This window comes from Pinus tabuliformis, chromosome Q (assembly GCF_031772625.1).
Source record: "Pinus tabuliformis cultivar Carrire ecotype Pingquan chromosome Q, CPIR1, whole genome shotgun sequence".
NCBI lineage: Eukaryota > Viridiplantae > Streptophyta > Pinopsida > Pinales > Pinaceae > Pinus > Pinus tabuliformis.
In genome coordinates, this window is record NC_142296.1 from 127,813,251 (window position 1) to 127,829,994 (window position 16,744).

At 38.9% G+C, this 16,744-nt stretch overlaps 1 protein-coding gene across 1 annotated transcript in view; it reads left to right on the forward strand.

Moving 5' to 3' along the window:
• SPY (Tetratricopeptide repeat (TPR)-like superfamily protein) overlaps window positions 1-16,293 on the forward strand; it is a 310,171-nt gene extending 293,878 nt beyond the window's left edge. The window contains exon 18 of the mRNA XM_089384094.1: window positions 15,202-16,293. Coding sequence (XP_089240220.1) covers window positions 15,202-15,626 — 425 coding nt within the window. The 3' untranslated portion in view covers window positions 15,627-16,293. The remainder of the gene's footprint in view (window positions 1-15,201) is intronic.
• Window positions 16,294-16,744: the final 451 nt, after the last annotated feature.

Below are 16,744 nucleotides of genomic sequence, written 5' to 3' on the forward strand. Positions count from 1 at the left end.
TCAATGATTTGTAGTTTTGATGTCTAGTTTTGCTGCTACTACTACTACTACTGAGGTTGCAGAGGAGTCTGAGGAGTCCTCAGACTCTGAGCTAGATGATGTTTATATAGCTCATGTTGATGATCCCATGTCTAGTAGTGGTTATGAGTTTGATCATGGTGATCACTGATATGCAGACTTGTAGTAGGCTAGTGGCCCCATTTCTTGTAGCATTTTTCTTGGGCTCTATAGGACATTTAGAACCTCATTGATTGTGTATTTTGTTGCTGATATATATTGCACTCGATGACATTTTGACATATTCACCTTTATCTGGCATATAGATGAGCAAAATTTGCATATTGTCTCTATTGGTTTGGAATCATGGTTTTAAATCTAAAAAATAGTTTTTATTTTCATTAAAAATTAATTATTTAATGTATTTTTTTAAAGACCGGTTCGTTGAGATCTAATCAGTCTCGGTTTGACTAGTTCTGGTTTGATAGGTGGACTGGTCTAGTCACCGGTTCTGGTTTTGAATACTATGGTTTCACTGTTGTACAGTTACATGATTGGGTCCTTACCTTGAGATAGGCATATCTATGGAAAACGTTGTCTCATGAAGCTAATTATGGAGGTCCATGCGTAAGTTCTGCTAATGGATAATGATTGCATATTAAGATAAGGACACTTGGCAATGTCATAAACAACAAGGTACCTGGTAGTGCACTTTCTTGCTTTAAAGAAGCTCAACAACATCCTTATCTAAAAATTCTATAATTTAATATCCAACAAATAACCAAAAAGATAGGTCAACGGGACTAGGGAGTACAATCACTGATTCAAAGGTATAGGAATGCCTTGGGGCTACTTTGAAATCATAAAACAAAACAATACATCAAGTAAAGCAAAAAAAGAGAACAAGAAAGAGTGCAAGAGATTTGTTAGATGTTCGTAAGACACATTGGAGGTAGAGAAAGAGGAATAAGTATCTTGTTAAGATTGGCAACTAGGGCTAAACTCCATGTGGATCACCTTATTTATGGCTTCTGATATTTTCCCTAGATTCCTCTCATCGAGAGGTGTAGGATTGATCTAAAGATCATCGGATTCCAATAAGGATTTATGGAGATATGAATTATTTTTGATTATGGATAAATTGTCAAGGTCGGCCAACAAACTTATGTAGGCTCAAAAGCCCAACAATCATGTCTATTCAACCTCAACGTTTGCATATAAATACAAGGAGCATTCTCCTCATTTGGACAATTCAATTCACTCATCTTCTCTCTTTCTCTCCCCTACACATAGAAGGAGCCTCTCTCTCTCGCACGTGTGGTTGAAAGGATGATGTCCTAGGGCAAGGAAGACGCAGAAAGAAGGACGCTAGGGCAGCACGTCATCTCTTTGACCAGCATTGACCAAGCGTTGACCTTCCAAAAGTGTGGATTGGGTGTGGTTGCCTCTCCTAGGCAGGCCGCAATTTTTGGCACGAAAATCAAGGTTATCTGACCTATGGTTTGACCGGTGTTGACTATCCTAGTTTAGGGCTACAAGTTGACTTCAGAAATCTGCAAATTGACTAAACTTTCGGGGTTGTTAAAGGGTTGTTTCTTTAGGCTCTTCGAGGACAATTTGACTGGAAATTGACTTAAGTATTTTAGAGGTCAATCTTAGCTAGTTTGACCCAATGTTTTAAAACACCGACTCTGACCCTGACTCCGACTCGGCCGAGGGTCGACTCCGACTCGGCCGAGGGTCGACTCCGACTCGGTATCGACTCAGCCGACTCGATTTCAATGACTCAATCGTTGTAAAAAATACATTAAATATTTTCAACTTAGTTACCGGAGAATCCACAGTAAGAACCATTTTCTGCCAACGTTTCAAATCCCAACCGGGATCCATCATCAGGACAACTTGAATGCTTGATAGAAGAAGAACCTTTTGGCGGGATTAAATAGTAATGAGGAGAAAAGAGAGATGTGATGAATGTCGGCTTTCAATTTTTGAAAAAAAAATTTTAAATGAGAGTCGGCAGTCTCAGATTAAATTTATTTAATTAATTAATTAATTAATTAATTATTATTATTATTATTATTATTTTTTTTTAATATTAATTCTATTATTAATTATTATTAATATGCTAATTAATAATAAAATTAATTAGTATTATAATAATTAATAATAATTATTAGTATTAATGATATTATAATGATCAAGTTAAGTTAAAAAGTATTAATCTTAGAAAATTGAATTAATATTTAATATTTATAGTAAATATTAATAATAATTTATTATTATTAATAATTGTAATTATAATTATTATTATCATTAATGTAATAATTAGAAATAATAATAATAAGAATTATAATAATTAATAATAATTAGAATTCATGATATTATATTGATCAAAATTAATTTTAAATATTAATTCTTTAAAAAATTGAATTAACATTTAGAATTTTATTATAATATAAGCTTGAATAATTTTTATTGAATTTTTTTTTTTTTTTTTTTTTTTAAAGGTTACCATATAGCTTAGTAAAGAAATTTTATTGTTAGTTGTCAATATTATTGATATTAATAATAATTATTTATTAATATAATAATTAATAATAATTAATATTAATAATATTAATAATCAAAATTGGAATTGATCAAATTAATCATAGACTATTGTATTAATATATAATATTGATAATATAAATCCTAGAATATTGAATATAATATTTAATATTTATTATTTAGTTTATATATACCATATGAGTTAGAATAATGTTATTTTTATTTTAATTAGAATTATTACCAATAAATTTTTTGATATTTTGGGAGATTATGGGTTAATGTTAGTTAAACTATTTAAATGAATAAATATTAATAATAATTATTATTATATTAAAATAGATATTTTACTATTAGGAATAACGTAATTAATATGGGTAATTAATTAATTAATTAATGATAAAGGTCATTGTCAAAATTAATAATGTAAATGATTAATTGTGTACTAATTATTATTATTATTATAATTATTATACTAATATTAATAAAGCGAGTTAATTTCTCTGATTAGGGGAAGCCAGCTTCCACTAATCTCCATACCATTGTCTCTGTTGAGATTATGCGGGTGTTTGATAATTTCAAGAGCTTCTCTGATCTTTCGCCTATGGTGTTGCTCTTCCCTAGCGATAATAGAGGCGCTTTCCAAGCAGACATGGTGCTTAGTTTTTGAGGAGTGTTCAGCTAGGGCGGAAGTACGAGACCTTTCATTCTTAATATCAGCTCCATGTTCCTTGAGTCTGGTCTGCAGGGAGCGACCTGTTTCACCAATGTAGCTTTTCCCACATGAGCAATCAATTTTATAGACCCCTTTAAGTTGATGTCTATCAATATTATCCTTGACAGATCTCATACCTTGTCTAATAGTTCCAGGTGCTGAGAATTGCGTTCTTATGTTTTTCCTTCTTAGGATTTTCGCAATCTTATCTGTAACTCCATGAATGTAAGGTAGAGAAACCCTACCACCCTCCAGTTGATCTCGGGCCTTGGGCTCATGAGATAACATCTTTTTCTCGGCTTTTTGAATTGCTCTTTTAATCTCATTTTCTTTGTAGCCTATACCCTTAAAGGTTGAGACTAAATGCTTCTTTTCTTCATTCAGATGATCACCATCAGAAATTCGAAGGGCCCTGATAGCAAGAGTGTTTAGAATACCAAATTTTTGGGCTGGATGATGGTGGGAATCAGCGTGGAGGTAGTTTTCTGTATGGGTTGACTTCCTGAAGACTTTGTGCCCTATGGAGCCGTCCTCTTTTCTGATGATGAGGATGTCTAAAAAAGGGATGCTCATGTTTTCTTCAAGCTCCATAGTGAATTTTATTTCTGAAGAGATGGAATTTAGGTGAATAAAAAACTTTTCAAGCTCTGCTTTACCATGTGTCCATTTTATATTAGTATCATCGACGAATCGCTTCCACCATGCTGGTTTCAAAGGGTAAGATTCTAGGGCCTTCTTTTCAAAATATTCCATGTATAAGTTGGCCACGATTGGCGAAAGGGGGGATCCCATTGCCACTCCAGATGTCTGCTCATAATATGTTCCCTGGAAGGTGAAAACTGTTGATCGCAAGCAGATTTCAGCCAACCTTGCAGTCCCTGGATCAGTAACATCCTTTATAACTTGAATGGCTTCTTCAAGAGGAATCTTGGTGAATAAGGACACTACGTCAAAGCTGACAAGGATGTCATCATGTTCTATCTTCTCATTCTTAATGAGATTCACGAAGTCATGGGAGTCTTTGATGAAAGAATCAGTTTTTCCAACAAGGGGCTTGAGGATTTTAGCAACATACTTAGCGAGCTCATAGGTTGGGGATCCAATGGTATTGACTATGGGTCTAAGAGGGACTCCATCTTTATGGATTTTGGGTAACCCATAAATCCTAGGGATGCATTCACTAGAGGGAATTAATTTCTTTTTTAATTTATCATCAAGATTGGATTCCAAAATTGCCTTTTTCACCTTTTTCAGGGATGGGGTTATTGCTCAGCCTCTTATAACTACCACAATTGATATGATCGTTCATTTTGTATATATAATCTTCTTTATCCAAGATCACGGCTGCTCCTCCCTTATCTGCCTTGAGAACCACAATTTTATCATTGTTACGAAGGGATTTGAAGGCCCTTTGTTCTGCTTTACTCAAATTACTTCTGGGAGCTTTGGCCTTTCTCATAATAAGGGAGCACTCTTGCCTTAATGCTTCCTTATCTTCCAAAGGAAGGTTGTTAATCCCATCTTCTATGCTTCAAATCATTTTCTCAATAGGAAGGTTTTTCGGGGTAACAGCAAATCCCAGACCTTTTCTGAGGACTTTAATGACTTCGGGTTCTAAATCTTGTGAAGACAGATTTACAACTTTCCTTTTTAATTTCATTTCAGAGGTGTTGACCGAAGATGTTCCATCTTTCTTTAAACTTTCATTGTTGTTACTACTGATTAAATCAGTGTCCTCTAACCCCTGATTGCTGTTAATTATGCTTACAAGTGAGTTATGGTTATTACAATTGTCCAACACATTATGTTTGTCTAAATCTTGATTGCTGTCCACGGGGTTACTTAAAATAGAGTTTCTCTTCTGCGCAAGATCCTCCAAGTTCTCAATAGTCTCATGCGTATTTATGCTGCCCGTCAAGTTACTTTGTTTCTGCGCAGGTTCATGGTTGCAGTCCGGTATAAGATTTTTGATTTGCGTTCTGTCCTCAATCGGTTCCTTGTTGCTGCACATTGGATAATCTTGAAGTTTGCCTGTGTTCTTAGTAATGTTATCCACGCTGCCCACCGAATTTTCATAACCGATTTCAAAACCGTAGTTCAGACTGTTGATGCTGCCACCGGCGCTGTCCGAGCCTTCTACTGCGACAGCTGAACAATCAATGGTTCTAACCCTTGATTGCTGAACTAATGGATCTAACCCTTGATTGCTGTTAGTTTGTTTCTGCGCAGGTTTCACAGTGCTATGGGCATCGCTGAAGTTATTGCTGTCAATGTTGCCGAGGCTTCTTGCGTTCTGCGTATCTCTTCTAATCGTACGGAGATTGCTGGCTCCATAACAGATATCTAAACCACTACTTAGACAACACTACTGCGTATGCTGAATTATCCGTGGAAATGCCCAATTTTTCATTTTTAAACTGCGATTTGTGAAGTAAATTGGACAATTTCCTTTTTCAGTAACTTGTCCTTCATTAATGCTTTTCAGAGCAGCCCTGGCAACGATAACAGACCAGAGATTTTCGCTTATGATGCTGGCTAGCTTTAGGTGTGCTGAGAGTGTTGCGCGCCCAAGATTATCTAAAGAGGCCCTAACCCTTTTAATCTCAGCCCTTATTAGAGACATGCTGAGCTGAAAAAATGTCTTGTTATTATAAAAACACATAATTTTAAAGATTTTCATTCATGTTTCCAAACACACAGCATTAGAATATAGATATAAGACAACGTATGATCAAAGTAGGCTCATGAATGTATCCATTATATCAAAATGGCACCCAGTGCACTGTTCAATACATACACACTGATGATATAGAGATCAAAACAAAAACACATAACCAAGGAGGCTATAAATGGCCTCTACAACAAAAGTCTGTGACTATTACCACTGGCTACTGCTAGAGTTGCCAACATCATCTGGCTCAGTGTTACTTGGGAACGAGAGCGAAAGTGGGGAGCGAGAGCGACATTTTCAGAAGCTCTCGGTTTGGGAGCGAATATCGGAGGAGTTCGACAACCAATGTCACTAACATCAAGGTACATAGAGGGATTGGTGCTCTTGATTAAATACGAGTTCCATACCCTAATACATGACAAAATTCAATGGAAACATTGCAATCCCCCAATCCTGAAATCCTGAAAAACTGATAAGTCTGCTGGATTTTGAATGAAATCTAAAATTCTACTTTCTCCATATGAAATCCAATGAGGCTGGAACCACTCTCAAACATCTTGAGTCATTTCATGGTAATGTTAAAAATTTAAGTAAAAGGATGAAAATGAAGATTAAGGAGAATGTCACTTTTACTTTAAGAATTTAACATTACCATGAAATTTGAATAGCATATCAATACTAGGAGAGGGGAATGGACCCCAAAGACCAAAAAACCAATTAATAAAACCATTTGGAGTCCCCCACACTCAGAAAAAACATAAAAAAATAAAAAAAAAATTGCGTTTTTGGGGTTTGCTGGCAACAGGAAGTGACCTGGCCGAGTTGATACAAACTCGGCCATGTCAGTCGAGTTAAGATTGACCTAACCGAGTCATGCCATGACTCGGCCAGATCAGTCTTAACTCGGCCGACCGAACCGGTTTGAAGGCCGAGTCGCAAATTTTTTTACCGACTCGAACCAACTCGGCTGAGTCGGTTCCGAGCCGACCGGCTTTTAAAATACTGGTTTGACCAAGTTTGACTTCGCTGATCTAGGGTTTGCTGCTGTTGATATAAAATTACAGAATTCAGATTTTGTACTATTTCTCTCTGCTGAACTATTGAAGATAAAAGAAGATTTGATCAAAGGATTTCCCCGCATTAGGGTTTGTCTCTGGCTAGCCACCACATCTTGTGTCTCTTGTCTTGGCTTGTTTTTTGTTGATCATTTAATGTTCTATCTGCACTTTACTTAATGTATATGTGATTGCTAATCTGTGGCTAATAAGAAGAAAAATAAGTAAACTGCTCTAAGCATAGAACATACCATAATTTAACATGGTATCAGAGATGAGGTGAAGACAAAGCCTGAGCAAGAGCAAGAGAAATCACTGAAGAGAAGGTTGGCAAGGCTATCTTAAAAAGAAATCATGGGGTCCTCAACACACTTCCCTGCTGAAGACAAACTCCGTGAGAAGTCTGACTATCAGGGGTGGAAGATGTCTCTCGATCTAACATTAGAAGAGCAGGAAGTGTTGGACCATGTGAGAGGCGAGATTGTTGAGCCTCCATCAAATGCATCCGCTGCTTCTAGGAACAAATGGAGCAAGGGAGAAGTCAAAGCAAGGAAGATCATCCGGGACTCTATCGACAAACGCTTGGTGCCCTATGTTTCTGCACTGAACACCTCCAAGGAAATCTACGATAGACTGGTGAGTTTATTTAAAGTTAATGATGCAAATCAAGTCATGTTTCTTAGAAATAAGCTAAAGGAAATTAAGAAAGGCAAAGATGAGAGTATGCAAGCATATTTCTTAAGGATCACCGAGATCAAGAATGATCTCCTATCTATTGGGGAAGTAATACTTGACAGGGAAATGACACTCACAACTCTTGGAGGACTGCCATCTGAATGGTATTTATTCAGGACTACTCTTCTGAACAATAACTTAATTCTTGGATTTGAGGAATTAATGGCCAGATGCATTCAAGAAGAAACGAGGATGGAAGAGCGAGAAATGCCCATACTTAAAGGTCATCCCTCTGCCTTTTCTTCTCATACTAAAAGAAGAAACAATTCCAGGGCTAAATTCAAAGGAAAGGCTGGACCAAAGAGTGGAAGAAAAGGATGATGTTACAATTGCAATAAAACGGGTCATTATGCAAGGGAGTGCCCTGATAAAAGGGACTCACACTGGGACGATGATCAAAATCCCTCTCAAGGCAATCAAAGGAATGGCAGGTCAAATGATAGATGTAAAAGAAGTGCCGGAAATCTAGGAAGAGGACAACCATTCAAGAAGGCAAGAAATTCCAGGTATGAATCTAAAACTGTTAACAATAAGCAAGATGAATATTATCTACCAGCAGCTCTATCTACTACTGCTCCCCCGGACTCGCTGGGAAATTGGCTTATTAATAGTGGTGCCTCAAAGCACTTCACTGGTTACAAAGAAGCTCTCTATAATCTGATAGAGAAGGAAACCAACCTGGAAATTGTTCTTGAAGATAAATCAAAATATCCCGTGAAAGGCGTAGGAAATGTCACTCTTCAATTGAATCAGGGTAATACCCTCCACTTACAAGATGTATTATATGTCCCTGATCTCAAAAAGAACCTGGTGTCCATTTCGGTAATGGAAGACAAAGGCTACAAGGTGGCCTTCAGCGATGGCAAGGTACGTGTATGGAAAAAGAACTTTAAAGATGCTTTTACTCTTGGGTTTCGAGTTGATTCATTATATCAGGTCGGTGGAAGTCTGCTGAGTGTCATGTCTTGTGACACATCTCTTCAGTCCGAACTATGGCATCAGAGGTTTGCTCACCTTCATTATAAAGCTCTACCCGGTGTAAGAAAAATGGTGACGGGGATGCCCGCGTTCAGATTAGAGCAAGAGGGTGTATGTCCAGGATGTGCCAAAGGGAAGCTCAAAAGGGGACCATTCCCCTCAAGCCAAAGCAAGACCTCCGATATATTGCAGTTGGTTCACTCAGACATATCCGGTATGATGCCTGTGAACTCCTTGGGAGGATATTTATATTACCTCATTTTTACAGATGATTATTCTCGCAAGACTTGGATATACTTCTTGAAAAAGAAGGATGAAGTGTTCTGGTTTCGGCATTTCAAAGCCTTGATCGAGAATCAAACCAAAAAAAAGATCAAGATCTTAAGGACTGATAATGGGATTGAATATGAATCCAATGAGTTTCATGACTTTTGCAAAGAGGCTGGCATTAAGAGGGAGACTACTACAACATACACTCTTGAACAGAATGGTGTGGCGGAAAGGAAGAATCGTACAGTTGTGGAAGTTGTCCGTGCTATGCTCCATGATCAAAGACTTCTGAAGTTTCTATGAGCCGAAGCTGCAAATACTGCCGTATATGTACAAAACCGATGCCGTCATCAAGCATTGGGTTCCAAGACTCTCGAAGAAATGTTCACCGGTAAGAAACCCGACGTATCTCATTTTAGAATTTTTGGATGCCTTGTATATTTTCATGTGCCTAAAGAAAAAGGAATAAATTGGGTGCATCTGGAAAGAAAGGAATCTTCATGGGCTATAGCGAAAATACTAAGGGCTATAGAATCTATGTAGTTGGTCAAAGGGAAGTCGAGATTAGTCATGATGTCACCTTTGACGAAGATATGGCTCTTAGCAAGGTAGACAATCTTCTTACTTTAAGGGGATCTAAAGAAGCTAACACCGGCGAACTGAAGGAAAAAGAAGATGAGATGATGCCTGATGTGGAAGAACCTATGGATCCTATTGATCCTCCTCCGCAAGAGCCTTCCTCTTCTATGAAGAGGCCTTCATGGCTTAGGTGGACACTTGATGATGCTGAAGGACACATTGCACCCCGAGGAACCTTCCGTGAAAGTAAGAAGCTGAACAGGTATTAGGGATACCTGACCATCATGAGCACGATCATCCAAAATGAGCCTTCGTCATTCACAGATGCCGTCAAGCATCAAGTATGGAAGGATGTTATGACCGAGGAATATGAGTCCATTATGAAAAACGATGTTTGGTATGTTGTCCCCAGACCCAAGGACAAAGCAGTTGTCTCTTCAAAATGGCTTTACAAGATAAAGCATGTAGTTGATGGAAGTGCAAAAAAGTATAAGGCTCGTTTTGTCACTCGTGGCTTCTCCCAGAAGGAAGGTATAGACTACAACGAGATATTTGCACCTGTTGCACGATATACCACTATTCGCTCAATCATAGCCCTTGCTGCTTCGCAAGGATGGAACCTACAGCAGATGGATGTCAAGACTGCGTTCTTACATGGTTCGATCAAAGAGGTCTATGTGGAACAACCCGAAGGATTTGAGATTTATGATCGAGAATCTCATGTGTGCAGGTTGAAGAAGGCCCTCTATGGGCTAAAGCAAGCACCTCGAGCATGGTATGAAAGGATCGATAGCTACTTGATGAAGCTGGGATTCACTAGGAGTGAAGCCGACCCTAACCTTTACTTTATGGTTATAGATGATAAGCCTCTCATACTGGTGCTATATGTTGATGACCTCTTTCTAGCAGGTGCAGACCCTCTCATTCACGAATGTAAGAGGGAGCTGGATTCTGAGTTCAAGATGAAAGATCTAGGACTTATGCACTATTTCCTAGGACTGGAAGTCTGGCAGAAACCTAGGGAGATTTTCCTATCTCAAGGAAAATATGTGGTGAAGATATTGGAGAGATTCGACATGGTGCACTGCAAGCCCGTAACTACCCCGATGGAGCTTGACTTCAAAAAGTTAAGCGGTAGTGCTGCCAGACCTATTTTACGAAATGCTACCAAGTATCGTCAACTTGTCGGAGCATTAATGTTCTTGGTGAACTCCCATTCGGATATATGCGTTGCAGTCAACACATAGTCAACATATGGTTGAGCCTCACCACTCACATTTGATTGGTGCCAAGAATCTGTTGAGATATCTTCGTGTCACAATCACTCATGGGTTGAGATACACTGCCGAAGATGTGAGACTACTTGGGTATACTGATGCTGATTGGACAGGCAGTGTGGTGGACCGAAAGAGCACTTTCGGGTGCTGTTTCTCATTGGGATCTGCCTCGATATCCTGGATGAGTAGGAAGCAGAAGTCGGTGGCTTTGAGCACCGCCGAGGCAGAGTACATTGCTGCTAGCATGGACTCCTGTGAGGCAGTGTGGTTGCGAAAGCTCTTCAGTGAGCTGTTTGGATTTACACTGGATACCACTGTGGTTCTGTGTGACAACCAAAGCGGGATTCGTTCAGAGAATCTTGTATTTCATGATCGCTCCAAGCATATCGATATCAGGCACCACTATATTCGAGACATGGTGCAACGAGGAGCATAAGGCTCCAACATATCAGTATAGATGAACAGGTCGTCGACATTTTGACAAAGCCCCTAGGAAAGGTCAAGTTCCTGACTTTCCGAGAACGATTTGGTGTCATTCAGAGACCCTCTTATGAGGCTTGAGTATGATGTATTGAGCTTTGGGAGCTCCAGTGGGGCTTGGGGTACTTCTTGGAGCGACATGTGACCACAGGGCGACTCACCATCCCTTGGTGGTGCACTATGTACAGGGTAAAGGTTCAACCTTCCCCTGTGACACCCCGTGGCAACTGTGGAACAGGATGATTAGTTCTCCTATGGGCCAGGATGATTCGTTCTCTGTGGCGACTGTGGAGCAGTATGATTAGTTCTCCTGTAGGCCAGGATGATTAGTTCTCCGTGGCATCCACTGGACATGATGATTTGTTCTCCTGTGGACAGGATGATTAGTTCTCCTATCGAGGCATCCTACCCATGCAGTCTGGGACTCATGGGAAGTACCTCTCATGTGATCAATGAGCAGGGAAATGAGGATAGGGACCATAGTAGTACTATTGATGGACACATCGCTGTATCTACCATACTCCCTATGCTAGGAAGACCTCCAATGATCTGGGATCAATGATACTGATCTGGGATTAGTGGGAGTGGTTCACACTCTGAGACTGACTTTGGGTCAGTGGAAGATGGTATGATACATCTTCGATCATTTCTTCTTCTTCATAGTTCGAGCAGAGCAAAGCAGAACAAAGCAGAGCAGAGTAGAGTGGGGTCAAGCTGTACAGGACAATGCATTTGATGGATGGATAGTAGCGACGGTCTGACGGATTGCAGATGAAGTTCTCCCTAGTTGAGAGGGAGTGTTAAAATTGGCAACTAGGGCCAAACTCCTTGTGGATCACCTTATTTATGGCTTTTGATATTTTTCCTAGATTCCTCTCATCGAGAGGTGTAGGATTGATCTAAATATCATCCAATTCCGATAAGTATTTATGGAGATATGAATTTATTTTGATTATGGAAAAATTGTCAAGGTCGGCCAGCAAACTTATGTAGGCTCAGAAGCCCAACAGTCATGTCTATTCAACCTCAATGTTTGCATATAAATACAAGGAGCATTCTCCTCATTTGGACAATTCAATTCACTCATCTTCTCTCTCTTTTTCTCCTACGCATAAAAGGAGCCTCTCTCTCTCTCACACATGTGGTCGAAAGGAAGACGTCCTAGGGCAAGGAAGACACAAAAAGAAGGATGCTAGGGCAGCAAGTCATCTCTTTGATCAATGTTGACCAAGCATTGACCTTCCAGAAGTGTGGATTGGGTGTGGTTGCCTCTCCTAGGCAGGCCGCAATTTTTGGCACAAAAATCGAGGTGATCTGACCTCTGGTTTGACCGGTGTTGACTGCCCTAGTTTAGGGCTGCAAGTTGACTTCAGAAATCTGCAAATTGACTGAACTTTTGGGGCTGTTCAAGGGCTGTTTCTTCAGGCTGTTCGAGGACAAGCTGACTGGAAATTGACCAAGTATTTTAGAGGTCAATCTCAGCTAGTTTGACCAAGTTTGACTTTGCTGATCTATGGTTTGTTGCTGCTGATATAAAATTACAGAATTCAGATTTTGTACTATTTCTCTCTGCTGAACTATTGAAGATAAAAAGATTTGATCAAAGGGTTTCCCCGCTTGGGGTTTGTCCTTGGCTAGCCGCCACATCTTGTGTCTCTTGTCTTGGCTTGTTTTCTGTTGATCATTTAATGTTCTATCTGCACTTTACTTAATGTATATGTGATTGCTAATCTGTGGCTAATAAGAAGAAAAATAAGTAAACTGCTCTAAGCATAGAACATACCATAATTTAACATATCTGCCATGATATCAATTACTGACATGGAATTATTGCACTATCTAATCCTGTTGTTTGGATAGCGTGCAAGGCTGAGAGGGTTGGCTGGGTGATCTTTAGAGGTGCATGGGAGCCACGAGCAAATTTTTCCCTAACATTGCAGGTTGAAGAAAAGAATCTCATGTTACAAGTCTGGCTTGGATTGGGTGCTTGATCTGATCTATGATGAGGACAAACTTTCCCTGTTGGAAATACTTGAATGGCCCTATGGCAAGAGGATGTATGTGGTCTCACAGATCTGGTGCCTGTTATGGTGATCACCGATTTTTTTCCGTGGCTAATTAGTGCCAAAAAGTGCTGAAATAGGCTCAAGAAAAGAGAATCAATCTGGTAGGACAGGGTCCTGAAGAAACTTTTGGGGTTTGCTACCTGGGAGTCCCTGCTTCATGCATATGGAGTGCCAGATACTTCTGGTCAGGGTATCAGATAAAGGTAGAAAGGGAGGAAAGGGATCTCCTTTTAATCCCTTAATCATTGAAAAGTCAATGGTGTCATTTGCTTATATCTTACTGGATGAGGCATCTGAAAATAAAATACAGAGAACAACTTTTTGGCTAGCGCTTGCTATTTGCACTGGTATTATCCTATAGTCTATTGGCAAACTATGTCCAAGATTGAACCTGGATGTTGCCTAAAATAGCAACTTGCCTTCCCTCATTTATAGCTCTTAGAGTCTGATTATAACATGACACTTGCAGCAATTATATTTATCCTTGGCTTTGAAGTTTGAATGAAGCTTCATTAATCTGATTGTGAAGAATGATGGGATTCCAAATTTGAAACAATGAAAAAGGCACGTGTGTTTTAGTTGTCTTGTATTGCAAACTTGATGCACTAGGATTCAGGTGATTGTGTAGGACTAGAAGGGCAGGGATAGTATCTTTTAATGGCAATAGGTCCATCTAAGAGGTCAAGCAGCTATTTTGTTACATTCTAGCTTCACAGTGTAAAGACAACCCTTGAGAGAAAATGAAACTCCAATTATTTTCTATTCAAGAAGAATTATTAATTTTGCATTTGGGGTGAAACATCTTGAATAGATGTAGAAACATTCATGTCTTTCTTGCATGAACAAATGGATGTTCTCCTAAATTACAATACAAGTCAGTACCTATAGGATCACTAAAATGGTTTTATTTAAAAGAAAACCAAATAATAAATTTTGATAACCAGATACTACTGTATTATGGAAGCTGTTTTAGTATATAAATAGGAAATGCAAAAGGTCTACCCTCTTCTAAACATATACCAATTGAAGCAATTGGATTACAAATTTTCCTTGGTTTATTAATTATGCGTACCCACTGTTTTAACTAGAATGAAGTACTTTCTTTGACAAGATGCATTCTCTTATCATGGTTGGACAAGGGTGCCTTGGCAATAGCCTCTTCTCAGCACTTTGAGGAAGATCCCTTCGGGTAAGATGCTGCCAGTGGGTGGTATTGATTCTGCTAAAGCTGCCCAGGACATGCACCTAGGCCCAACTGCTAGAGGCCATCTGCTTGGATAGGTGAGATGGTACACGAGGGGGGAACTTCTCTCTGGGGGATGTGAATGTTGGTGGGGGAACTCTCGGCACCTATGCTTAAGCATTGAACCAAAATCCCATTGAGAAGAGTGAACTTTAATTTTGCTTGCTGAAAAATTTACAAATTTGGTCTTCATGGCCTCCCTCCTAAGCAGTTCCTTCTGTAGGGTTGGTTTTATTATGAATTGCATCTTTATCTTTAGTTTTTTAAAGACCAATTCTGCAGAAAACTTATAAGAGAATCCTTGCTTTACAATCAAAATCTAGCATTGAGCATGGGTTTCTACTGTTAGAAACAAACCTGCAAAAGTGTTGTCCAGTGTAATCTGTTTTACTGGATTCTGTTGTTTAATTTAGTTGCTATAAGTGGATGTTTTTCATGTTCCATTTTTGTAAGTTTGTATGCAGAAACTACTACTTTCCCTTCGCTTGTTTGTGTTTTTTTGCAGAACTAATAAATTGCACGAGTCTGCTGATTATTTGTGAAATAGCATGGAAGTTTTAACTGCAAGCTTCACCTGTGTTTTTGCAGGTTTGACAAATTTAATTGTTCAAACTGAAGATGAGTATGTCAGCAAGGCATTGGAGTTAGCTTCTAACATTCCTTTGCTCTCATCTCTGAGGATGTGTCTTCGGGAACGGATGCTGAAGTCCAAGATTTCTGATGGACATAACTTTGTTCATGGTTTGGAATCAACATACCGAAAGCTATGGCACCGGTATTGTGAAGGGGATGTTCCTTCCCTGAGGCGATGCAACATGGAAAACCTACAAGAGGGGTCCACAACTATGTCAGGGGTTGGTGTTGAGGACATGCCTAATGATGCAAATGGTAAAGAAATTTTCATTACGCGCACCTCTCTTTTAAATGGTGTGAATCCCACTTCACTACCTATGCCCATTTTTTCCAACCCTGAAACAAAGTTAAATGGAGAGTCCCAGTCAGTGAAGCAATGAGGAAACCAATGTAATTAGTGATGTTTGAATATATTCAGGTTGTGTCCTACAGGCCCTGGTTGCATTTAATTGAACAAACGTGGAAGTCACCAATTAAAACCAGGTCAGAGGAAATTTATTTCAGTCAATTTTGGTGGAGGTTATGCTGGTTCCAAAGGTGCACATTCCGAATGACTGTTGTTGTCCTTTGAGAAACGAGCACATGTTATTTGCTATAGTTCCTATGCTGAGTAAGAGGTTGTTGGAGCTACATACCATCAAGGAATTATTGTTACCTTAAGGAACACATATTTTCTTTATGGAGTATAAGAAACATTATGATTAACCTGCACTCTTATTGTAGTGTCTTGACTCTTGAGTATGAATCTCGTATAGATTTCATCAGTGATGCTGTAAAATACCCGAATCCTACTACGAACAATTATGACTGTGCCCACCTATGTAAATTAGCTCACGGGTTCAAAATTGGAAGAACCCCCCAAACAGGCTTTGATTGGAAGCTAATTGTAGGGTTCCCTTGATGTATACTGCAGCTGCCAATGAGTGCTAGCTGATCTTAGATATTACTTTCTCAAACTGAGTTGGAATTGATCTTGCTATTATACAATTTTCAATATGGGCATTACTCTTTTCAATCTAATGGACGACATATATGTAGTGGTTTCTATCTGCAGATGTGTGTTGTTTTAGCATGCGACTGTAAATGTCCAACTGTAATTTTGTTTACATTAATCACATATCAGAAGACGATAAGTTTACGTGCAAGCATTATTACATTAAGGACCGATATAAATTTTACTGGATTAATTAGGTCCTTGTAACTAATATGGACGAAGATCTCATGAGCTGCCCGCCCTTGTATTCCAGCAGGGGTAGACTTTATGTTGTCTTTTGCAAACATAGATTAGTATGCTGTTATAGCTTGGCAGTTGCGAATGTTAAGTGTTTAGATTTTATATTTATTTGTAACTCTTCGTGGTGTGGTGGCAGGCTTGTGAACATCAGCGATCTTCACAATGAACATGAACACCATCTTGTAATAACACGAAATAGATATTAGTGGAGAGATCATAGAAATTTATTAGAAGAATGAATTCAGAATTAATCAACGCAAAATA